This window comes from Bufo gargarizans, chromosome 1, assembly GCF_014858855.1.
Source record: "Bufo gargarizans isolate SCDJY-AF-19 chromosome 1, ASM1485885v1, whole genome shotgun sequence".
NCBI classification, from domain to species: Eukaryota; Metazoa; Chordata; class Amphibia; order Anura; family Bufonidae; genus Bufo; species Bufo gargarizans.
The window spans coordinates 31,547,694-31,573,434 of NC_058080.1; the positions used below are offsets into that span (position 1 = coordinate 31,547,694).

The following is a 25,741-nucleotide window of genomic DNA, read 5'->3' on the forward strand; positions in this document are numbered from 1 at the left end:
TTTTCTCTAAAACATGCCCCGGCCGGTAGCGCTGCTCCGTGCTATTGAGTTTGAAAGTTCGCGCTCGCATGGAGCACCACTAGTGACGTTACTGTTCGAGCTATGGATTACTACAAGTGCCAAAATACCAACGCGTTTTAGACAATGCGTCGTCCTTCGTCAGGGAATCAGTCTGGCTCTACTCGATATCACCCTTTTATATCTCCCGGATTAACCTGCTTTAACTCTTTGTCTCCCACACCTTACTTCTTACTCTCCTATCGTGCACATCACACATACATTTTAATCAAAAGCAAACAATTCTATTCCCACATTCAAGCCCTTTGGTACCAAAGTACCCCTACTAAATATCCATGTTGTTTCCGTTCTTGACATGCTTTTAATATAATCCCCCTCCCCCGTTCATCTGGTTAAACTATCTCTATTCCATAAAATAATGACCCTACAAACTTCCCTTCATGTCTATATGTATAGTACCTTGCTAATGGGGGCCCCTCAAACTTTTTCTGGATGTTGTATATACACTGCCTGTCCTAAAAAAAAGTCGCTACCTTGATTTAACTAAGCAAATAGTTCTGAGCCTCCTATTGGAAAATTACTGCAAGGGCGATTATCTTTTAGCTGTTATTAAACCCCAACTGGTGCAATGAGTTGCTTCTGATTTCTTAAACAACCATGTCGAAAGACACACCTCATGGTCATGGAAAAGATATTAGTCTGTTTGAGAAGGGTCAAATCATTGCATGCATCAAGCAGAGAAAACATCTAAGGAGATTGCAGAAACTACTAAAATTGGGTTAAGAACTGTCCAACGCATTATTAAAAACTGGAAGGATAGTGGGGACCCATCGTATTCGATGAAGAAATGTGGCGGGAAAAAAATCCTGAATGATTGTGTGTCACGGGGTAGTGTTGCTGGTATAAGATAGAGCAGAGGTGCACCCCCTGAGCTGCCACCCGGTCCCCTGTCCCTACCTACTTGCACCACCCACCCTAGGTGACGGGGCGCAACTGGACAACAGTCCCTGACCTGAGTAAGTGCAAGCAGAGAGATAGAGACAGCAGGGAAGCGGACAGACAATGAGAGGTAGCACTAGAGCGGACAGAGAGGTGGAACAAGCAAGGTACCACCAAAAAGGGAAGGGCGAGGCAGGTCAACTAGCCGGGTTCAGTCCAGGAGGTCATGTCAGTACAAAAGAAGAGGCAAAGACAAAATCCAAAAGCAAGCCAAGGTCAAAATCCGAGAGGTAGCATCAAGGTTCAGGGAGCAGGCAGAAGAGGTGTCAGGAAGCAGATCAAGGGTCAAATCCAAAGGTAAGCTAAATATTAATAATAATACACAGCCTAAGGGACCCAAATCACAGGCAACCTATAGCCAGCAGGTTGCCTGTATTTATAGTGGGGAGTGAGGGTCATGTGACGTGGCCAGTGTCACATGACCGACAGACAAACAAGTCGAGCACAGAGTGATCAGCTCAGCACTCAAGGCAGACCTAGGAGCAGGGAGCTTCCCAGCTAGCAAAAGCCGCCCTGGGAACAAGGCTGAACACAGATCCTGGCTCCCGAAGCTAAGAAGCAGGTCTGTGGCTGATGGGAGAATGAGTGCGCCTTTTGCGCCCCATTACATCGTGATTGGCAATCACTTAAACGTTTGGTGAAATAAAATTGAAGAAAAACAACAGTAGAACTCAGGGCTATGTTTAATAGTGAAAGTAAGAGCATTTCCACATGCACAATGCGAAGGGAACTCAATGGATTGGGACTGAACAGCTGTGTAGCCGTAAGAAAACCACTTATCACTGAGGCAAACAAGAAAAAAAGGCTTCAATTTGCTAGGGAGCATAAATATTGGACTCTGGAGCAATGGAAGAAGGTCATGTGGTCTGATTAGTCAAGATTTACCCTGTTCCAGAGTGATGGGCGCATCAGGGTAAGAAGAGAGGCAGATGAAGTGACGTACCCATCATGCCTAGAGCCTACTGTACAAGCCTGTGGGGGCAGTGCTATGATCTGGGGTTGCTGCAGTTGGTCAGGTCTAGGTTCAGCAACAGTATGTGCTCCAAGAATGAGGTCAGCTGACTACCTAAACATACTGAATGACCAGGTTATTCCATCAATCGATTTTTTTCTTCACTGATGGCACGGGCATATTCCAAGATGACGATGCCAGGAATCATCAGGCTCCAATTGTGAAAGAGTGGTTCAGGGAGCAGGAGACATCATTGTCACACATGGATTGGCCACCACAGAGTCCAGACCATAACCCCATTGAGAATCTTCGGGATGTGCTGGAGAAGGCTTTGCGCAGCAGTCAGACTCTACCATCATCAAAACAAGATCTTGGTGAAAAATTTATGACACACTGGATGGAAATAAATCTTGTGACATTGCAGAAGCTTATCGAAACAATGTCATAGTGAATGTGTGCCGTAATCAAAGCTAAAGGCTTTTTTTGGGTGGCGACTTTTTTTTGGTACAGACAGTGTATGTTCTCAGATTTTCTTCTTTAATTGTCTCTTTGTACGTCCAATGTAGCTCTTATTATAGGGGCATATAATCGCATATATTACCCCCGACTATAACATGTTATGTGATCTCTAATATCATATGTGTATACCCATTCTTCCCTCTGTATCTGAAATAGCTTTTTATTTATTTGGGATTTTTTACATGGAAAAAAAAACTTTTGGTAAACCTATATTTTTCACCTTTTTATTCCCTATTTCTGCACATTTTCCTGTAGAAGACACCAGATTTCCTATATTTCTTGCCTTTCGGTATACAAATCTTGGGGCATCTGGGATTTGTTCTCTAATTACCCTTTCCTCTTTTAAAATACTCCAATATTTACACACTATTTTTTTTAACTGTTTTGTCTGGCCATTATATGGTCTAATAATAGATGGAATTTCTTCTTCTCTTTTTTCCTCCAGTTTAAATACTTTCTTATTTTTCTGATATTGTAATAGAATTTGTCTACTTAGTTGTCTTATTTCCATTTTTTGTTTTATTAATACCTCTTGGTTATACCACTTTGATTCAAACCTTTTTTGCATGTGTTCCACCTCCTTCTCATATTCCTCTGTCTTACTACAATTTCTCATAATGCTCAAAAATTGGCATTGGACTGAGGCAAATGGCAGCTTTCCTTGGAAATAAGTCTGTTAGCATCCGTAGGTTTATTGAAGGTTTTTGTATAGATTGTTTATTTTTCAATATGAATAGTAAGGTCCAAAAAATGTATCTGTCATGGGAAATACGGGGAAGGAAAGACAACCAAAGGGAACCACAACTAAATAACAACAGACTAGACCCCAAACCTAGGGAATAAAGAGGACACCTCCTAGCATTCCCTGATACTCCCCCTAAGCTGCTAACAACATTTGCAAATCTCAATGGTAGAAATGCACATGAACAGGAACCTGAGACTGCTGAAACACTGCACCAAACCCTCAGCTTAGGGAACAGGGAAAGAGGCAACCAGCTCCTTACAAACTGAAGGAGCTAGTGTCTCCCTGAGGCCTAGTCAGGACAGAAACTCCAAGAAAAGGGAAAGGACTTAGTTTGAGATGTAACTGGAACTGGAGAACCATCACACAAGCAGAGCACTCCACAGAAGAGCTATCAGCCGCAGGGAAACAAGTGAGAGGCGGAACATATAAAGAGCCATCTGACTGATAATGAGCAGCATCTGCAAAGGGGTGAAAACCTGTCAGCAACAATTAAAACAAGAGAGATCTGTCAGATAGACTCCTGAGTCTTCGTCTATTTGAACTTCTAAGATCTCTCCCAGAGCCGGTGGTTACAGTTCCCCCTTCTACGGGTGACCTCCGGGCACCCAGGACCAACTTTATCAGGGTGGGCTCTGTAAATGGCCTTCAGAAGCTGACTGGCATTCACATCAGTCACACCCACAGTCTCTCCTCCGGACCATAACCCTTCCAATGAACGAGGTATTGAAGGGAACCCCGAAGGACACGAGAGTCAACAACTGTGCAAATTTAAAACTCCAGATTCCCGTCAACCAAGACAGGTGGAGGTGGCAAGGAAGATGGTACAGCAGGTTCCACATAACTCTTTAACAAAGATTTATGAAAGACATTATGGATCTTCCAAGCCTGCGGAAGTTTAAGGCAAAAAGAAACCGGATTAATAATGGCAGAGATCTTGTATGGACCAATAATTCTTGGACCTAACTTCCAGGGTGGCACCTTCAACTTAATGTTCTTAGTGGACAACCACAACAAATCACCCACATTTAGGTCCGGACCAGACACACGTTTCTTGTCAGCCATACAATTATACCTATCGCCAATCTTTTTTTAAATTGATTTCGATTTTCTGCCAGATAGATGACAAGGAAAAAGCAAATCTCTCCTCATCAGGTATACCAGAGGAACTATTCCCAGAGAACGTACCAAACTGACGGTGAAGCCCATATGCACCAAAAAATTGTGATTTATCAGTGGACTCCTGACTACGGTTATTCAAAGCAAATTCAGTCAAAGACAAAAATGAGGACCACTCCTCCTGATTCTCAGCAACAAAACACCTCAAATATGTCTCCAGATTCTGGTTAGTATGCTCAGTTTGTCTGTTCGACTAAGGGTGAAAAGCCGAAGAGAAGGACAAACAAATCCCCAGGTGAGTACAGAAAGCCTTCCAGAATCTGAACACAAATTGAGTCCCTCTATCAGACAACACATCTGAGGGACTACCGTGTAATTTCACAATGTTATCAACAAATGTCCGAGTCAGAGTTTTGGCATTGGGAAAACCAGAAAATGGAATAAAGTGTGCCATCTTACTGAAGCGGTCGACCACCACCAAAATCACTGTCATCCCGGAAGAACTGGGCAAATCGGTGATAAAGTCCATGGACAAGTGTGTCCAGGGATGGGATAGGATGGACAAAGGAAGAAGAGATCCTGAGGGCCGAGTATGAGTCACCTTGGCATGTGCACAGGTCTCACAAGCTGCCACATAGCCCTCAACACTCTTACGTAAACCCGGCCAACAGAATCTCCGAGAAATAAGATCAACAGTGGATCTGCTCCCAGGGTGTCCAGCAAGGACAGTATCATGATGTTCCTTAAACACCTTGTGACGAAGCTCAGAAGGAACAAACAACCTCCCTGGGGGGACAGGAATCAGGTGCCTCTCCCTGAACTTCCGACACCTCCGCCTCCAATTCAGGATAGAGGGCGGATACAACCCCCCATCAGCCAAAATCGGACCAGGATCCTCAGTATCACCCTCTCCAGGAAGCTACGCGACACGGCATTCACCTTGACATTCTTGACCCCAGGGCAAAAAGTGACAATGAAATTAAATCTGGTAAAAAACAAAGACCATCTGGCCTACCTTGGGTTTGAACGTTTAGCCGACTCCAGGTAGGCCAGATTTTTATGATAGGTAAATACAGTAATGGGATGAATCGCTCCTTCAAACCAATGATGCCATGTAACGCCTCCTCCGACCAGACAGAGAAATCCACCCCTTTCTTAGTCATGTCAGTAAGAGGTTTGACAACAGTGGAATAATTCAAGATACATTTTCTGTAGTAATTGGTAAACCCCAAAAACCTTATAAGCACTTTCTGATTCTCGGGCAGATCCCATTCCAAGACCGCACAGACTTTTTCGGGATCCATGCGAAAGCCCGAAGTGGAAAGCAGGTAACCCAGAAAAGGAATATCTTAAACAGCAAACACACATTTTTCTAGCTTGGCATACAACTTATTCTCCTGGAGGATCAGCAAGACTTGTCTCAAATGATTCTGATGACTCTCCATGTCGGGCGAGTAAATCAATATTTCATCCAGGTATACGACAACAAACCTTCCCACCAAATGATGAAAAATATCATTGATGAAATGTTGAAATACTGCCGGGGCATTGGTCAAACCAAAAGGCATGACCAAGTTATCAAAATGACCCACATGAGTATTAAAAGCTGTCTTCCATTTATCCCCCTCTCCGATTCTTACCAGATTATATGCCCCTCTTAGGTCTAATTTAGAAAACACCTTAGCTCCAACAATCTGGTTGAACAAATCTGGGATCAGGGGAAGGGGATAAGGATCATGGATAGTGATGTGATTCAACTCTCGGAAATCTGGACACAGTCTCAATGTCCCATGTTTTTTCTTTACAAAAAATAACCAGGCCGCCATAGGTGATGGTCTGATGTGTCCCCTTGCCAAACTCTCAGTAATATACTTTTGCATAGCAACTCTTTCGGGTGCAGAAAGGTTATGCAACCTAGACTTTGGCAACTTAGCTCCAGGAATCAGATTGACATATTCTCTATGAGGGGGCAACTGCTGATCCACACTCTCAGTGAACACATCAGAAAAATCTGAGAGAAACGGGGGTAACATCTTAGTGGATATCCCAGCAAGAGATGTGAAGAGACAGTTGTCCATACAGTAATCACTCCAGCCCTTGATCTGTCTCGCTTGACAATCAATGGCAGGGTTATGTTTGGTCAACCATGGCAACCCTAGTACGAGAGGAGCCGGCAGACCCTTTATTATAAAACAAGAAATACCCTCAACATGAAAATCCCCCACCCTTAAATGGATATCCTGCACCATGTGAGTCAAAGATTTTTGAGAAAGAGGAGCAGAATCAATAGCGAACACTGAGATCTCCAGTGCATTAGATTTAAAACCATGCATCAGGACAAACTGCTAATCCACAAGGTTAACCCCTGCCTCACTGTACAAAAATACCTCCACATCAATATGGAACATTAACAAAATGACCCTCTTTACCACAAAAAATCTAAGTCTCTTTTTAGCCCTAAAGTTCTTATCACCAGGGTCTGGAGAGACCCGTCCCAATTGCAAAGGTTCATCTCCAAACATGGGCTCAGGTGTCTCAGTACCCTGAATGTCAGAAGGGACCGACCTCCCTTCAGATAATATGTCTCAAGAGAACTGAGTTTTGCATCTTTCCCTCAGACGTCTATCAATTCGTACCGAAACAGACATGGCAGCTTCTAATGAAACAGGATTTTCATGGAGTGCTAGGGCATCTTTTAGTCTCTCAGAAATCCCCTGACAGAACTGACTCCGGAGGGCAGGGTCATTCCACTCAGAATCAGTTGCTCACCTCCTGAATTCAGAGCAATAGGACCTCCAGCGACAACCCCTGCATGCGATCCACCAGTGCAGAGACAGGATCCATGACAACACAGAGCAGGGGAAACTGTAACTGTATTCGGCGGCTGATAATGTCACGGGCAGTACGGGGAAGGAAAGACAACCAAAGGGAACCACAACTAAACAACAACAGAATAGGCCCCAAACCTAGGGTATAAAGAGGTCACCTCCTAGCATTCTCTGATACTCTCCCTAAGCTGCTAACAACATGTGCAAATGTTAATGGTAGAAATGCACATGCACAGGAACCTGAGATTGCTGAAACATTGCACCAAACCCTTAGCTTAGGGAACAGGGAAAGAGGCAACTGGCTCCTTCCAAACTGAAGGAGCTAGTGTCTCCCTGAGGCCTAGTCAGGACAGAAAAACCAAGAAAAGGGAAAGGACTTAGCTTGAGATGTAACTGGAACTGGAGAACCACCACACAAGCAGAGCACTACACAGAAGAGCTATCAGCCGCAGGGAAACAAGTGAGAGGCGGAACATATAAAGATCCAGCTGACTGATAATGAGCAACACCTGCAAAGGGGTGGAGACCTGTCAGCAACAATGAAAACAATAGAGATCTGTCAAATAGACTCCTGAGTCTTCCGTCTATTTGAACTTCTAAGATCTCTCCCAGAGCCGGCGGTGACATTATCTCCTTAACACTATAATTTGGTGTGAAGTGTTTCTTCCCCTCCCATATAAAAAGCACGTCATCAATAAAACGCCGGCATAGGACCTTACCTTCCCGGAGCTCGCAATGCGGGTGTATGGCTATGTGTTCCCACCACCCTAACCATGGTGCGAACCTCGTCCCCATCGTGGTCCCCCACATCTGAAGATAAAAATTATCTTTATATTTAAAATAGTTCTTCTGTAAAATGGACATTATACATTCCCCTATATACTCTATTTGTGTTTTTGGCATCTCAACTTTTTTATATAGAAAGTATTGTGCCGCCTCACATCCCTTTTTGTTCTCAGTAGAGGGGAAGGTGGTGCGCGGTATTTTATATTGAAGTGTTTTGGTTGATTGTCCTTGGCAGCAGGTATTGCGGTACTGCTGCGATATTGCAGCGCACATTATTTAGGGGCAGTATCGCCAGTGAATAGTATAAGCACTTATTTACACTATTAGTAACACCGCAACTCACAAAAGGCACCTGACTGCAAATAAGGCAAGTGTATTATCCATATATATCAATATGGCAGAATTGTGGTAGGACAGGAAAAAGCGGATACAGAGTTTAAATGCTCTTTGGATCCCACAGGAGTTTTCAGAGAAACAGACAAGAAGAGAATAACCACCATTTCCGGTTTATTAGAAGCACATTACAACAGCTAGAATATTTGTTGATTCTAGAGATGAAGGACCTGCGGGAGATTACATCCCTGGAAAAATACAGTGAATGGGATATAATCCCGAAGGAACTTAAGATGGAGAAAGTACTGTCAGGTGACATAGGGAACAGTGAAATTCTAGAATAATGGGAATATATGTTTCACGAGTTCTCTAGAAAAGCGATGAGTTTTAATATTGATGAAAGAAGACAAAGATTGTTTAAAATAAATAGAGATATTAGGGAACTGTTTGAAAAACTGAGGCCGTGGAAAGATCACCCGAATATAAAACCATTAGCTGACAGTATAAAAAGAAGAATATATAAAAAAGAAGAAGAAATATAGGAGAAAAATATAAGAACATTTAAAAGAGACTCTGTAACAATTAATATCTTCACTAGAGATGAGCAAATTTTTCAAAGATTTGATTCACTGGTTTGGCAAATTTTTCTGCAAAAATTTGCTTCAATATGAATATATTCCCAGCAAATTTTGTTGAAAAACTGCTATTTTCTGGCTGCAGAGATCCTGTATAGCGGTGTAGAACACTGTGCCTGTATAGTGATGTAGAACACTGTGCCTGTATAGCGGTGTAGAACACTGTGCCTGTATAGTGATGTAGAGCACTGTGCCTGTATAGTGGTGTAGAACACTGTGCCTGTATAGTGGTGTAGAACACTGTGCCTGTATAGCGGTGTAGAACACTGTGCCTGTATAGCGGGGTAGAGCACTGTGCCTGTATAGCGGTGTAGAGCACTGTGCCTGTATAGCGGTGTAGAGCACTGTGCCTGTATAGCGGTGTAGAACACTGTGACTGTATAGGGGTGTAGAACACTGTGCCTGTATAGCGGTGTAGAACACTGTGCCTGTATAGTGGTATAGAACACTGTGCCTGTATAGCGGTGTAGAGCACTGTGCCTGTATAGTGGTGTAGAGCACTGTGCCTGTATAGAGGTGTAGAACACTGTGCCTGTATAGCGGTGTAGAACACTGTGCCTGTATAGCGGTGTAGAACACTGTGCCTGTATAGTGGTGTAGAACACTGTGCCTGTATAGTGGTGTAGAACACTGTGCCTGTATAGTGGTGTAGAACACTGTGCCTGTATAGCGGTGTAGAGCACTGTGCCTGTATAGTGGTGTAGAGCACTGTGCCTGTATAGTGGTGTAGAACACTGTGCCTGTATAGTGGTGTAGAGCACTGTGTCTGTATAACGGTGTAGAACACTGTGCCTGTATAGCGGTGTAGAACACTGTGCCTGTATAGTGGTGTAGAACACTGTGCCTGTATAGCGGTGTAGAACACTGTGCCTGTATAGCGGTGTAGAACACTGTGCCTGTATAGCGGTGTAGAACACTGTGCCTGTATAGTGGTGTAGAACACTGTGCCTGTATAGCGGTGTAGAACACTGTGCCTGTATGGTGGTATAGAACACTGTGCCTGTATAGTGGTGTAGAGCACTGTGCCTGTATAGCGGTGTAGAGCACTGTGCCTGTATAGCGGTGTAGAACACTGTGCCTGTATAGTGGTGTAGAACACTGTGCCTGTATAGCGGTGTAGAACACTGTGCCTGTATAGTGGTGTAGAACACTGTGCCTGTATAGCGGTGTAGAGCACTGTGCCTGTATGGTGGTGTAGAACACTGTGCCTGTATGGTGGTGTAGAACACTGTGCCTGTATAGCGGTGTAGAACACTGTGCCTGTATAGCGGTGTAGAACACTGTGCCTGTATAGCGGTATAGAACACTGTGCCTGTATATCGGTGTACAACACTGTGCCTGTATAGCGGTGTAGAACATTGTGCCTGTATAGCAGTGTAGAGCACTGTGCCTGTATAGTGGTGTAGAACACTGTGCCTGTATAGCGGTGTAGAACACTGTGCCTGTATAGCGGTGTAAAACACTGTGCCTGTATAGCGGTGTAAAACACTGTGCCTGTATAGCGGTGTAGAACACTGTGCCTGTATAGCGGTGTAGAACACTGTGCCTGTATAGCGGTGTAGAACACTGTGCCTGTATAGCGGTGTAGAACACTGTGCCTCTATAGTGGTGTAGAACACTGTGCCTGTATAGCGGTGTAGAGCACTGTGCCTGTATAGCGGTGTAGAACACTGTGCCTGTATAGCGGTGTAGAACACTGTGCCTGTATAGCGGTGTAAAACACTGTGCCTGTATAGCGGTGTAAAACACTGTGCCTGTATAGCGGTGTAGAACACTGTGCCTGTATAGCGGTGTAGAACACTGTGCCTGTATAGCGGTGTAGAACACTGTGCCTGTATAGCGGTGTAGAACACTGTGCCTGTATAGCGGTGTAGAACACTGTGCCTGTATAGCGGTGTAGAACACTGTGCCTGTATAGCGGTGTAGAACACTGTGCCTGTATAGCGGTGTAGAACACTGTGCCTGTATAGCGGTGTAGAACACTGTGCCTGTATAGCGGTGTAGAACACTGTGCCTGTATAGCGGTGTAGAACACTGTGCCTGTATAGCGGTGTAGAACACTGTGCCTGTATAGCGGTGTAGAACACTGTGCCTGTATAGCGGTGTAGAACACTGTGCCTGTATAGCGGTGTAGAACACTGTGCCTGTATAGCGGTGTAGAACACTGTGCCTGTATAGCGGTGTAGAACACTGTGCCTGTATAGCGGTGTAGAACACTGTGCCTGTATAGCGGTGTAGAACACTGTGCCTGTATAGCGGTGTAGAACACTGTGCCTGTATAGCGGTGTAGAACACTGTGCCTGTATAGCGGTGTAGAACACTGTGCCTGTATAGCGGTGTAGAACACTGTGCCTGTATAGCGGTGTAGAACACTGTGCCTGTATAGCGGTGTAGAACACTGTGCCTGTATAGCGGTGTAGAACACTGTGCCTGTATAGCGGTGTAGAGCACTGTGCCTGTGTTCTACATGTATTACAATGACATATTTTATTGAATTACATCAATTATAAACAACATATAAATAATGAATCAGTATGTAGCAGCAATGCGGTCAGTGCTGCGAAACAGCAGCTCCCCAGCAGGTACACAAGGATGATGGATCCCCCCCGGAAGTAGCCTATATGTCCAACAGCATAATACATAGAAGGACATAAAGAACCCCCCCCCCCCAAAAAAAAAGGAAATGCACTCCAGCTAGTAATAAAGCCACAAATACATAAACCCAGAAGGCAAGAGAATTAACAAGGAAAACCACTTGCAAATAATCTAACCTAAGTGTAGCCTAATGGCAGAGTATACCTGATACAGTGATGTAAATGGGAGATCGAATCCGGATCTGCAGGGAGCGCACCCCGACGCGCGTTTTGCTCCGCTTTCTCAAGGGGTGTGCCTAACCTGCCCAATTGATCCTCTTAAATACCCCATCTAATTAGTAAATATGCACACTGACGTCACATGATAGTGTATCCGGATCAGCAAGTGCCGTAACATCCGCCCGTACCACCTCACAAAGATGGACGGCAATATCTCGCGTGATCATGGAGTGATCACATGGTAATGCTGGTCACACGATAGACCTTGATCACCTGACTGCTACTCAGCACCAAATATTCAGCACTGTAGCTATGGAAACAGGTGATGTCACAATGACAACACCAAAAAACCTCCCCTTAGCAATGAACGGACCAGAATAGAGTCCACCGCTCAATCGAAGGTAAGATGATAATATACAGACATATAGGGCTACACCCCCAGGATACACAAATCATGGTGGGAGGACCTGTCAGCAAATATAACTAAAATCATGAACCCTAATCCATGGTACCATAAATAAGCATTAAAAAACATAAAAAAGGAGAGTCGTACATTTGACACAATAAAGTGCGTGCGCATATATCCAATGGAACATGATTTTGAACATATCAAGTGCAATCAAACCATTATAAAAAGTCTATAAAAAACTATTATATGTATCCATCAGCGATCCCACTCATGAAAACAATATACATTAAAATAATGAAAGTAATGAAATGTGTAATTGGTGCAAAGTGCGCATGAAGATACGACAGAAGTGCAAGTGCCCGGTGAAAGTGACCATGCAGTGCAAAAAGTGACAAAAACATTTTTTTTTACACAATGGTTCATATTATATAACCCAAAATTTGTATAGACCAAAATTCATATTCATATTATATACATCCAAAATACATATTCCATAAATTATCAACACCACATGATTAAATGCCGACCCCCCCCCCCCCACCCTCACCCTCATGCGTCTTATTATTGAGTCAAATGATAAGACCATGACACAACTCGAATTAGAGATCACTATGTTAGAGGAACAACTCTCCCAGAAACTGACTACTGTTGAATTGGATGGGTTCAAGGGAGAAATTGATGAGGCCGTCCTGGTCTGGGAAAAACTAATTAAAGTTGTTAAAACCAGAAAATTCCAACGTGATTTACAGGACATGGAGAGTAATAGAATTTATCGATGGAAGTATAAGACGCAGGAGGGGAGATCACGTTCTATATCGATGTCCTCACGGACCTCCATGAGTGAGGAGGGAAGGAAACATGGAGATACCCAAAGAGAGACAACAAATGCAAGATGGGGGATGCCAAACAACCAAGGGGAAAAAGACACCAAGATGGCGGACAACAACTGCAGTGAAGGATTTGCATCTTTTTGCTAGATGTCTCATTTTCAAAAACATCTTTCATCAGAAGATGGACCCAAATTTGAATACACAATCTGAACAGGAAGCATTAGCTTCTCTAACATCTTTATTGGAGGAACAAATAGCAGTAGAACAATTCGGTACAAAAGGATTTGCTGAACCCATCTGGTAGACCTATCGTCTCGGGAGTCAATGGTCTGAATGCTACAATCTGTAAATATATTGATTACTTTTTGCAACCTTTGGTGGAGGAGTTACCCTCATATTTGAAGGACACCATGGATGTTTTAAGGAAGATAGAGGATATTCATCTGGAACCTGATATGCTTATTGCCACATGCGACGTGGAATCTCTTTTTACATCCATTAATCATCAGTATGGTCTAGAGGCAACAGGATTTTTCTTGAATACCACAAGTATGGGCTGAGGACCTCCAAAGAAGATTTGTCCACAGGGAATATGGCAAGCGTTGTATCGAGACGGCCTACAAGAGAGCACGATTGCCAAAGAGATGTGATCTCCTTCATGAGAAATCAACACGTCAGGATTCACTACCAATCAGATTTATCACTGGATTTACTAACAAGTGGAAGGAGACACACAGCTAAGACCTACAGTAGATGCCCCGTTTAGTTGGTATTTCGATTAATCATGGTTGCTGGTATGCAATGAAGTGAACTGGATGGACTTTCTGTTAATAGATGGATCGGGTTGGAAACCAGGACCTTGGGGTTATTGAATGTGGTTTTGGAGGGGGGGGGGGGGGTCGGCATTTAATCATGTGGTGTTGATAATTTATGGAATATGTATTTTGGATGTATATAATATGAATATGAATTTTTTTCTATACAAATTGTGGGTTATATAATATGAACAATTGTGTCCCAAATTTTTTTGGTCACTTTTTGCACTGCATGGTCACTTTCCCCGGGCACTTGCACTTCTGTCGTATCTTCATGCGCACTTTGCACCAATTACACATTTCATTACTTTCATTATTTTAATGTATATTGTTTTCATGAGTGGGATCGCTGATGGATACATATAATAGTTTTTTGTAGACTTTTTATAATCGCTTGATTGCACTTGATATGTTCAAAATCATGTTCCATATGGATATATGCACATGCACTTTATTGTGTCAAATGTACGACTCTCCTTTTTTATGTTTTTTTATGCTTATTTATGTTACCATGGTTTAGGGTTCATGATTTTACTTATATTTGCCGACAGGTCCTCCCACCATTATTTGTGTATCCTGGGGGTGTAGCCCTATATATCTTTATATTATCATCTTACCTTCGATTGAGCGGTGGACTCTATTCTGGTCCGTTCATTGCTAAGGGCAGGTTTTTTGGTGTTGTCATTGTGACATCACTTGTTTCCATAGCTACAGTGCTGAATATTTGGTGCCGAGTAGCAGTCAGGTGATCAAGGTCTATCATGTGACCAGCATTACCATGTGATCACTCCATGATCACGCGAGATATTGCCGTCCATCTTTGTGAGGTGGTACGGGCGGATGTTATGGCACTTGCTGATCCGGATACACTATCATGTGACATCAGTGTGCATATTTACTAATTAGATGGGGTATTTAGGAGGATCAATTGGGCAGGTTAGGCACGCCCCTTGAGAAAGCGGAGTGAAACGCGCGTCGGGGTGCGCTCCCTGCAGATCCGGATTCGATCTCCCATTTACATCACTGTATCAGGTATACTCTGCCATTAGGCTACACTTAGGTTAGATTATTTGCAAGTGGTTTTCCTTGTTAATTCTCTTGCCTACTGGGTTTATGTATTTGTGGCGCTTTTACCTTTATTACTAGCTGGAGTGCATTTCCTTTTTTTTTGGGGGGGGGGGGGGGGGGGTTCTTTATGTCCTTCTATGTATTATACTGTTGGACATATAGGTTACTCCCGGGGGGGATCCATCATCCTTGTGTACCTGCTGGGAACCTGCTGTTTCGCAGCACTGACCGCATTGCTGCTACATACTGATTCATTATTTATATGTTGTTTGTAATTGATGTAATTCAATAAAATATGTCAGTGTAATACCTGTGTGTCTTTGGTCTTTTGGTGATACTACAAAATCATAAGCCAATTCTGATGCTACCACACAGGCCTTACAGCTGCTACACAGACAGGATCCGTTGGGCGCCTCATTTTTCCTTCCTTCTGACAGATCAGAAGAAAGGTCAAATAAATGATGAAGTCAGCCAGGCCGAAAGCCAAAATAGTGGACAAATCATGAAGTGGGGGGGGGGGGGGGCGTGGGAACAGCATTAAAAGTCCACAGAGTGGATCTATGACATAGTGGTACTGTAGCGTTGTCCTGTTGAAAACCCCAGTCGTTACCACACAGACGAGGGCCCTCAGTCATGAGGAATGCTCTCTGCAACATCTGGACATAGCCAGCGGCCATTTGACGCCCCTGCACTTCCTAAAGCTCCATTGTTCCACTGAAGGAAAAAGCACCCCAGACCATTATGGCGCCCCCTCCACTGTGGTGCGTAGAAGACATCTCAGGTGGGATCTGCTTGTCATGCCAGTAATGTTGGAAACCATCAGGACCATCAAGGTTACATTTTTTTCTCATCAAAGTATAAAACTTTCTTCCACCTTTGAATGTCCCATGTTTGGTGCTCTCTTGCAAAGTCCAAACGAGCAGTTCTGTGGTGTTCAAGGAGACGAGGTCTTCGAAGACGTTTTTTGTTTTTAAAGCCCTTCAGTCTCAGATGCCGTCTGATGGTTATGGGGCTGCAGTCAGCACCAGTAAGGGCCTTAATTTGGGTTAAGGATCGTCCAATGTCTTGACGGACAGCCAATTGGATCCTCCGGCTCATTGCTGGTGAAATTGTTTTGGGTCTTCCACTTTACTTTTTTGTTCCATAACCGTCAGGATCATTTAAAAAATTCCAAATGACTGTCTTACTGCGTCCCCCCTCAGCAGCGATGGCGCGCTGTGAGAGACCCTGCTTATGCAGTTAACAACCCAACCACGTTCAAAAAGGGAGAGTTTTTTTTGCCTTTGCCATAACATGGTGTGACTACCTGACAGAGAATGACAATGAATCCACATCTTTGCACAGATTTAGCCTTTTAAAGGCATGTGGTCCTAAACTATGGATCAGCTGAAAAACAGCCTGTTTCAGTTTAATCTTTGTTTTCAATTAATTGAATGCTCAAAAAATGTTTTGTCTCACTCCCATTTCTTCTTGTTGAATGTCCAAACTTTTGGTCTGTACTGTATATATATATATTGCAGAGGACAGTATACTGCATATATACAGTACAGACCAAACATTTGGACACACCTTCTCATTCAAAGATTTTTCTTTATTTTCATGACTATGAAAATTGTAGATTCACACTGAAGGCATCAAAACTATGAATTATCACATGTGGAATTATATACATAACAAAAAAGTGTGAAACAACTGAAAATATGTCATATTCTAGGTTCTTCAAAGTAGCCACCTTTTGCTTTGATTACTGCTTTGCATTCTTGGCATTCTCTTGATGAGCTTCAAGAGGTAGTCACCTGAAATGGTCTTCCAACAGTCTTGAAGGAGTTCCCAGAGATGCTTAGCACTTGTTGGCCCTTTTGCCTTCACACTGCAGTCCAGCTCACCCCAAACCATCTCGATTGGGTTCAGGTCCGGTGACTGTGGAGGCCAGGTCATCTGGCGCAGCACCCCATCACTCTCCTTCATGGTCAAATAGCCCTTACACAGCCCGAAGGTGTGTTTGGGTCATTGTCCTGTTGAAAAATAAATGATGGTCCAACTAAACGCAAACCGGATGGAATAGCATGCCGCTGCAAGATGCTGTGGTAGCCATGCTGGTTCAGTATGCCTTCAATTTTGAATAAATCCCCAACAGTGTCACCAGCACAGCACACCTACACCATCACACCTCCTCCTCCATGCTTCACGGTGGGAACCAGGCATGTAGAGTCCATCCGTTCAATTTGTCTGCGTCGCACAAAGGCACGGTGGTTGGAACCAAAGATCTCAAATTTGGACTCATCAGACCAAAGCACAGATTTCCACTGGTCTAATGTCCATTCCTTGTGTTCTTTCCTTAGCAGTGGTTTCCTAGCAGATATTCTGCCATAAAGGCTTGATTCACACAGTCTCCTCTTAACAGTTGTTCTAGAGATGTGTCTGCTGCTAGAACTCTGGGTGGCATTGACCTGGTCTCTAATCTGAGCTGCTGTTAACCTGCGATTTCTGAGGCTGGTGACTCGGATGAACTTATCCTCCGCAGCAGAGGTGACTCTTGGTCTTCCTTTCCTGGGGCGGTCCGCATGTGAGCCAGTTTCTTTGTAGCGCTTGATGGTTTTTGTGACTGCACTTGGGGACACTTTCAAAGTTTTCCCAATTTTTCAGACTGACTGACCTTCATTTCCTAAAGTAATGATGGCCACTCGTTTTACTTTACTTAGCTGCTTTTTTCTTGCCATAATACAAATTCTAACAGTCTATTCAGTAGGACTATCAGCTGTGTATCCACCTGACTTCTCCACAACGCAACTGATGGTCCCAACCCCATTTATAAGGCAAGAAATCCCACTTAGTAAACCTGACAGGGCACACCTGTGAAGTGAAGACCATTTCAGGTGACTACCTCTTGAAGCTCATCAAGAGAATGCCAAGAGTGTGCAAAGCAGTAATCAAAGCAAAAGGTGGCTACTTTGACAAACCTAGAATATGACATATTTTTTTGTTTGATACTTTTTTGTTATGTATATAATTCCACATGTGATAATTCATAGTTTTGATGCCTTCAGTGTGAATCTACAATTTTCATAGTCATGAAAATAAAGAAAACTCTTTGAATGAGAAGGTGTGTCCAAACTTTTGGTCTGTACTGTATATATATACTACAGAGGACAGTATACTGTGTATATGTACTACAAAGGACAGTATACTGTATATATACTACAGAGGACAGTATATATATTACAGAGGACAGTATACTTTATATATATATATATATATATATATATATATACATACCAGCAGAAGGACCCGGCTATGCACGGGTAAAATTCATCTATTTCATTTTATGTTTCCATGTGTCGCAAAAAGATATTGACAGTTTCCCCCATAACAGTGACCTCTACAGTGCCCACCCCTTTAACATTGACCTCCACAGTGCCCGCCCCTTTAACAATGAGATTCCTAGTGCCCGCTTCTTTAACAGTGCCTGCCCCTTTAACAGTGACCTCCACAGTGCCAACCCCTTTAACAGGGACCGCCCCTTTAGCATTGACCACCCCTTTAACAGTGACCGTCATAGTGGCCGCCGCTTTAACAGTGACTTTCACAGTGACCGCCCCTTTAACAGTGACTTTCATAGTGACCACCCCTTTAACAGTGACTTTCACAGTGACCACCTCTTTAACAGTGACTTTCACAGTGACTGCCCCTTTAACAGTGACTTTCACAGTGACCGCCCCTTTACCAGTGATTTTCACAGTGACCGCCCATTTACCAATGACTTTCAAAGTGACTGCCTTTTAACAGTGACTTTCACATGGCCCTCCCCATTAACAGGGACCTTCACAGCACCCGCCCCTTTAATAACAGTGACCTCCACAGTGCCCGCCCATTTAATAACAGTGACATCCACAGTGCCTGCCCATTTAATAATTTTTACCTCTACAGTACTCGCCCCTTTAACATTGACCTCCACAGTGCCCACCCCTTTAACAGTGACCTTCACAATGCCCAGCCCTTTAACAGTGACTGCACCTTTAGCATTGACCACCCCTTTAACAGTGACCTTCATAGTGGCCGCCCCTTTAACAGTGACATTCACAGTGACCGCCCCTTTAACAGTGACTTTAACAGTGACCGCCCCTTTAACAGCTACTTTCACAGTGTATAATTTACCCATTGTAAATATTTAGTTTTGTTTGGCTGTTAACCCTTGCCTGATTACCGGAAAAAAATGATTCAAATGGAAATTTTGCCAAAAAATGGATGTTTTGTCACCGTTTTTATTTTATATTTTTAATGCTGTTCATCCGAGGGGTTTGGTCAAATGTTATTTTTATAGGGCAGATTCTTACAGATGCGGCGATACCTAATATGTCTACATTTTAAAATGTATTTAGATTTTACACTATATTATCATTTTAGGAGCCCCAAAAATTATTTTAGTATCTCCATAGCCTGGGAGCGACAGTTTTTTTTTTTTGTTTGTTTTTTTTGTTTTTGTTTTTAACGGTGACTTTCACAGTGACCGCCCCTTTAACGGTTGTTATGTGTCATTAGATGACAGATATAATATTAAATACATATACAGGTCCTTCTAAAAAAATTAGCATATTGTGATAAAGTTCATTATTTTCTGTAATGTGCTGATAAACATTAGACTTTCATATATTTTAGATTCATTACACACAACTGAAGTAGTTCAAGGCTTTTATTGTTTTAATATTGATGATTTTGGCTACAGCTCATGAAAACCCATATTCCTATCTAAAAAAATTAGCATATTTCATCCGACCAATAAAAGAAAAGTGTTTTTAATACAAAAAAAAGTCAACCTTCAAATAATTATGTTCAGTTCTGCACTCAATACTTGGTCGGGAATCCTTTTGCAGAAATGACTGCTTCAATGCGGCGTGGCATGGCGGCAATCAGCCTGTGGCACTGCTGAGGTGTTATGGAGGCCCAGGATGCTTCACTGCGGCGTGGCATGGAGGCCATCAGCCTGTGGCACTGCTGAGGTGTTATGGAGGCCCAGGAGGCTTCAATGCGGCGTGGCATGGAGGCAATCAGCCTGTGGCACTGCTGAGGTGTTATGGAGGCCCAGGAGGCTTCAATGCGGCGTGGCATGGAGGCAATCAGCCTGTGGCACTGCTGAGGTGTTATGGAGGCCCAGGAGGCTTCAATGCGGCGTGGCATGGAGGCAATCAGCCTGTGGCACTGCTGAGGTGTTATGGAGGCCCAGGAGGCTGCGATAGCGGCCTTAATCTCATCCAGAGTGTTGGGTCTTGCGTCTCTCAACTTTCTCTTCCCAATATCCCACAGATTCTCTATGGGGTTCAGGTCAGGAGAGTTGGCAGGCCAATTGAGCACAGTAATACCATGGTCAGTAAACCAGTTACCAGTGGTGTTGGCACTGTGAGCAGGTGCCAGGTCGTGCTGAAAAATGAAATCTTCATCTCCATAAAGCTTTTCAGCAGATGGAAGCATGAAGTGCTCCAAAATCTCCTGATAGCTAGCTGCATTGACCCTGCCCTTGATAAAACACAGTGGACCAACACCAGCAGCTGACATGGCACCCCAGACCATCACTGACTGTGGGTACTTGACACTGGACTTCAGGCATTTTGGCATTTCCCTCTCCCCAGTCTTCCTCCAGACTCTGGCACCTTGATTTCCGAATGACATGCAAAATTTGCTTTCATCCGAAAAAAGTACTTTGGACCACTGAGCAACAGTCCAGTGCTGCTTCTCTGTAGCCCAGGTCAGGCGCTTCTGCCGCTGTTTCTGGTTCAAAAGTGGCTTGACCTGGGGAATGCGGCACCTGTAGCCCATTTCCTGCACACGCCTGTACACGGTGGCTCTGGATGTTTCTACTCCAGACTCAGTCCACTGCTTCCGCAGGTCCCCCAAGGTCTGGAATCGGTCCTTCTCCACAATCTTCCTCAGGGTCCGGTCACCTCTTCTCGTTGTGCAGCGTTTTCTGCCACACTTTTTCCTTCCCACAGACTTCCCACTGAGGGGCCTTGATACAGCACTCTGGGAACAGCCTATTCCTTCAGACATGTCTTTCTGTGTCTTACCCTCTTGCTTGAGAGTGTCAATGATGGCCTTCTGGACAGCAGTCAGGTCGGCAGTCTGACCCATGATTGCGGTTTTGAGTAATGAACCAGGCTGGGAGTTTTTAAAAGCCTCAGGAATCTTTTGCAGATGTTTAGAGTTAATTAGTTGATTCAGATGATTAGGTTAATACCTTTTCATGATATGCTAATTTTTTGAGATAGGAAATTTGGGTTTTCATGAGCTGTATGCCAAAATCATCAATATTAAAACAATAAAAGGCTTGAACTACTTCAGTTGTGTTTAATGAATCTAAAATATATAAAAGTCTAATGTTTATCAGTACATTACAGAAAATAATCAACTTTATCACAATATGCTAATTTTTTTTAGAAGGACCTGTATGTATATATATATATATATATATATATATATTTAAATAAAAACTCCAAATTATGAAAAATATTTTTTTTGATCATTTGTTAGAAAAGATTTCAAGACAAAATATTTCTAAAACCATTACCATATTTTTTTTACTGTGGAAAAGGACACTTTTTGTATAATTTATCTACTGGCTGGGCCCACCACAAGACTTCAGAGGACTGGAGCGCATTTTGGATTTTGGCAGCCAATTTTTCTATTGCTGATTCTATGGCACCGTACCACCAGAACAAGTGTGTCACACTGGACAGGATACAAGATATACAGAATACCACCAAACAAGTGTCTAGGCAAGAAGCTGGGGATAAAGGTCACCTCCTGACAAATGCCTACCAGCTCTCCCTTGACTACTATACCCACGTTCAGACCCAGAAGGTGGGAATGAACGTGTCCCAATGCCTGGGCTGATGATTCCGTAAAATCCCTAAGATGGTGAAAGGGGGAAATAGGCAGACTGCTCCCTCAGGACCTGGAGGGGGCAGGCATCTCTCTAACAGCCTAGACAGACAACCACAACCAAACCAACTTATCTTGTTACTTGAGCAGGAACAGCAAATCCTTCCTTCCTTCCTTCCACTGCAAGACAGAAGCTATAACCCACACAGAACACTGGGAGTGGGCGTAATTTAAACTCATACCAACGACCCCACCCAGTGCACCTAAAGGGAGGTTGATACAGCTCAAGTCCAAAACAAAAGGCTACACAAGTGCTGCTAACCTGGCAGACCTCCGCACATAACCTGAGCAGGGCATGACAAAGTGTTGTACAGAGCAAAACATTAGAAGCTCCTTCAAGGTGACTTTACGTTTTTTTTTTTTTTCAATTTTAAATTAAATTAAAAAAAGTTTTTGCATATTTTACGTACAACCCCCCTCCCCATACATGATAAATATATATAAAACAAGTACCTATACTTTAAAAATTTGAAGAAATCAAAAAGAAAAAAACTATATGTACATTTGTATTTTTAACACAAACAATGTCTGCTATACTATTACTGTTCTCTATATTTATACTATTCTTTATTCAATTTTTTTATTATTTTTTAAATTGTTATTAATATTTTAATTATTTAAAGTGAATTTACCCCTTCCTGCCACAGTCAGGGCAGCCTGCAGGCTCACAATTAAATTATATACCAACAGGGGGCACTCTGACATCCAGAAGAGCACGCCCCTGCCGTCTTTTTTACTTCACACTGCGATGGATCTCTGTACACCTGCCTGGGCTCTGGGATACTTACTGTGACCGGAGATGTCTAATGACAGCATAGCCACAGAGATCTACAACCCCATGGAGTGCTGACAGATCTCAATGTGACCTGACACTTTCATACGTCGGGTTACATGTAAGAGCTTACAGCCACAACGCAAATAGTATGGCGGGAAACAAAGGGTTAATGTATGCTGGTTGGTGTTTGATACCATTGTGTTTAGTCTGGATTTGCATGGCTTGATAAAGGCTTATATCAAAGGGGTATTCCACATCGAGAAAGTGATCCCCTTTAAGTGGAGATGTCGCTATGCTTCATATATGTCTGTAACCTAAAGCTAGAAGAAATCGGACCTAATGACGTCACTCTTCTATGTAATATTTGGAGAACCGCTGGTGCTGTCTTCATTTACTTCTTATGATGGTGACGTCACTTTCTGTAGTCCACCCTTCTAGGTCTCCTCATCACTATTATCACATTTTCTCTTTTCCATCAGGTCCCGGTATCCCGCTGCTCAGACCCGTGTTTACCTGGAAGCCGGAAAATGGCGAGACCAACAATTCACACCTGCTGCTATGACTGCGTCCCATGTTCAGAAGGAGAGATATCCAATATAACCGGTATGTGGGAGTGTGAGTTGTAGTACTGTGTTACCAGTGGTGACGATCAGAGATGAGCGAATCAAAGCTGATGAAGTGGAATTCGATCCGAATTTTAGGAATTATTCAATTCACACCGAATCCAAATTTCCTCACGCTTTCTGGTAACAAATTGCATTTCTTCCTAAAATGTCTACTGCACGTGTTAGGACATGGAGCAAGGAACTCTGGGAACGTGGGATCACCCATAATGCCATGCATGCAGCCAATCAGCAGCCAGCCCTGTGATGTCACAGCCCTATAAATAGGGCAGCCATCTTATATTCTGCCATTTTCCAGTGTACTTAGTGCAGGGAGAGGCGTCAGCAGGCGATAGGGACAGTGCTAGGAAAGACATGAAAACTTATATTTTGCTCAATAGAATTTCAGGAAAAGAGCATTAGAAGTGTAGGGAAAGGATAGGGATGAATCATTCCAGAGTATTGAAGCAGAACAGGGTTCAGTAGGGGAGGATAAAACCTGGGGAATAGGAACAATCCTATTACACCTTGCTGCACTGACTGGAGATCCAAATCACCATTATACAGCTCTGTAATTCCAGCAAACAGTTCTGGCAAGCGCCCGACTGTATAGGGAGGGTGCTTAGGGACTGATGGTCCTCCTCCCCCCCATTCCCCCTTTAGGACATTCTGGGAGCTGGCCCCGTTATTTAAGGTTTAAGTAGTGGTGGATTAGGACGGCCATTAAGGGGTTCATTCTCTGGTGGAATCTCCTTAGACAGGATGGGGGCGGTGCAGGAATCCTGAAGGTACATATACCCCTCCCCCTGCTCCAGCACTTCCTCTTGCACGTGGAAGCAAAGATTGTCCCTCCCTCCCTCCCTTTTTGCGGTTATCATTGAGAGGCGGGTCGAGGTGCGCGGTTATGATCAGTCATGGATACTTGGTTATTCTGTGTTGTTTTTCTATTTCTTCAGATCCCCCACTGGGAGTCCAGCAGTTTGGATATCGCTCCGATGATTTTGGCTTTGGAGAGCTGCAAATTCTGGTTGAATTTATGAAGTCACAGCTGGCGGCATTTGAGTACAGCGGAGATATGGTGGGAGCAGATGGCGTGCTTGCCCGCTGGGAGTCCAGCTGTGGGCATACTGCTCTGATGATTACGGTTTAACTTGCCTGCTGGGAGTCCAGCGGTGGGCATATCGCTCTGATGATTACGGTTTAACTTGCCCGCTGGGAGTCCAGCGTTTGGCATACTGCTCTGATATTATGGCTTATTAATGTTTGCCGCTTTAATAAAGAAGCTGTGGCCGATCACCATCCAGCAATAAAATGATACAGTTGTCTGTGTTGTTTGTTATGGGTCAAGGTGGGGAAAAGGGGCCAGAGATGATCAAAGGCAGTCTTGTTATTGGAGTCTTATTTGCCCTTGTGCCAAGCAGTTATATGTTCTAAAGCATTTTTTTGCCTTGTATTAGTGGTGTGGTGAAAATAACTTTGCCACTGGGTTTTGGAGGGGCCTGTTTGCCCGCCTCTTGCCTCAGGATAATGGCCCATATACTAACTTTGAAGGAGAAGACAGACCGGCCGCACAGGCTAAATCTGTGGAACTGTTTTGGGCAGGAATGCCATGCTTGCAGTCGGCCAAATGTGACTTCCATGGAATTCGGGAACCCCTGCTCAGATCTGGGTGATGTATAATTTATGGGGATGTGTGGGGTTTTGAGGTGTTTTCTGTGTTTTGGGGAAAAATGTGTGTTTTCTGCCTGTGAGTGATTAAGTTAGCCCATTATGTTTGGTAATTGTGTCACAGGCAGAGCCTATTGTGTTTTGGTAATTGTATTTTGTTGATTGCGTCAAAGACAGAGGGAAGGGGGTTTTGTGTACAATTGCTTGGAAGGTTTCAATACTGTAAATGCATGTGATTGGCTAATATATAAACTGTCACAGTCTTCTACAAGGTCCTCAGGGGGAGTGTCCCTTGCTAGGAGACCTGCATAAAAGGCTGAAAAATAACCCATTAAAGAGTTCCTGTTTTACATTCACCATAGAGCCTCGTCTCATGTGTATGGGGATTGCTATACGCTGTATACTCTCCTGGCTATAACCCCTAGCTCTTGTAAGAGCTGCTCCTGTTCCTTGTTCCTGTGGTGGTTATGGTGTAGAGTGCTGTGCTTGGAGCCCTCAGGAAGCACTAGGAGCATCCATCAATTGAGGTACCCAGTCGGGGGGTGCCAGGAGATCCGTTACAAGTGGGAAAAAAGAAAAAGGGCTTATTAGCCGTTGTGTGGTGAAGTGAGAAAATTAGAGGTGTTTTTATTTCCTTTTTATTGACTTATTAGATCTAACAGTATGTCAGACAGAGAAGTGCCAGACCCTGCACAGAGGAGTGGCAGAGGCCTAAATGTTTCTGGTGCAGGCACAGTTCGCAGCACAGTAATGGGGCGTGGCAGCAGGGGTCACTTCGAGAGGCCTTAGCTATCAGTGTCAGCTAGGGTCGTGTCGTGACACCAGCCCAGCGGTTCTTGAATGGTTGAATTGATCTTTAGCTTCGTTGCAAGTGACATCAGAGACCCCGAGCGAGAG

General features: G+C 43.6%; 1 protein-coding gene across 1 annotated transcript in view; it reads left to right on the forward strand.

The window, feature by feature from the left end:
- The window catches only part of LOC122924308 (vomeronasal type-2 receptor 26-like), a 101,456-nt gene that overhangs the window by 51,517 nt on the left and 24,198 nt on the right, over window positions 1–25,741 (forward strand). The window contains exons 5-6 of the mRNA XM_044275266.1: window positions 9,038–9,043; window positions 23,054–23,177. Coding sequence (XP_044131201.1) covers window positions 9,038–9,043; window positions 23,054–23,177 — 130 coding nt within the window. The remainder of the gene's footprint in view (window positions 1–9,037; window positions 9,044–23,053; window positions 23,178–25,741) is intronic.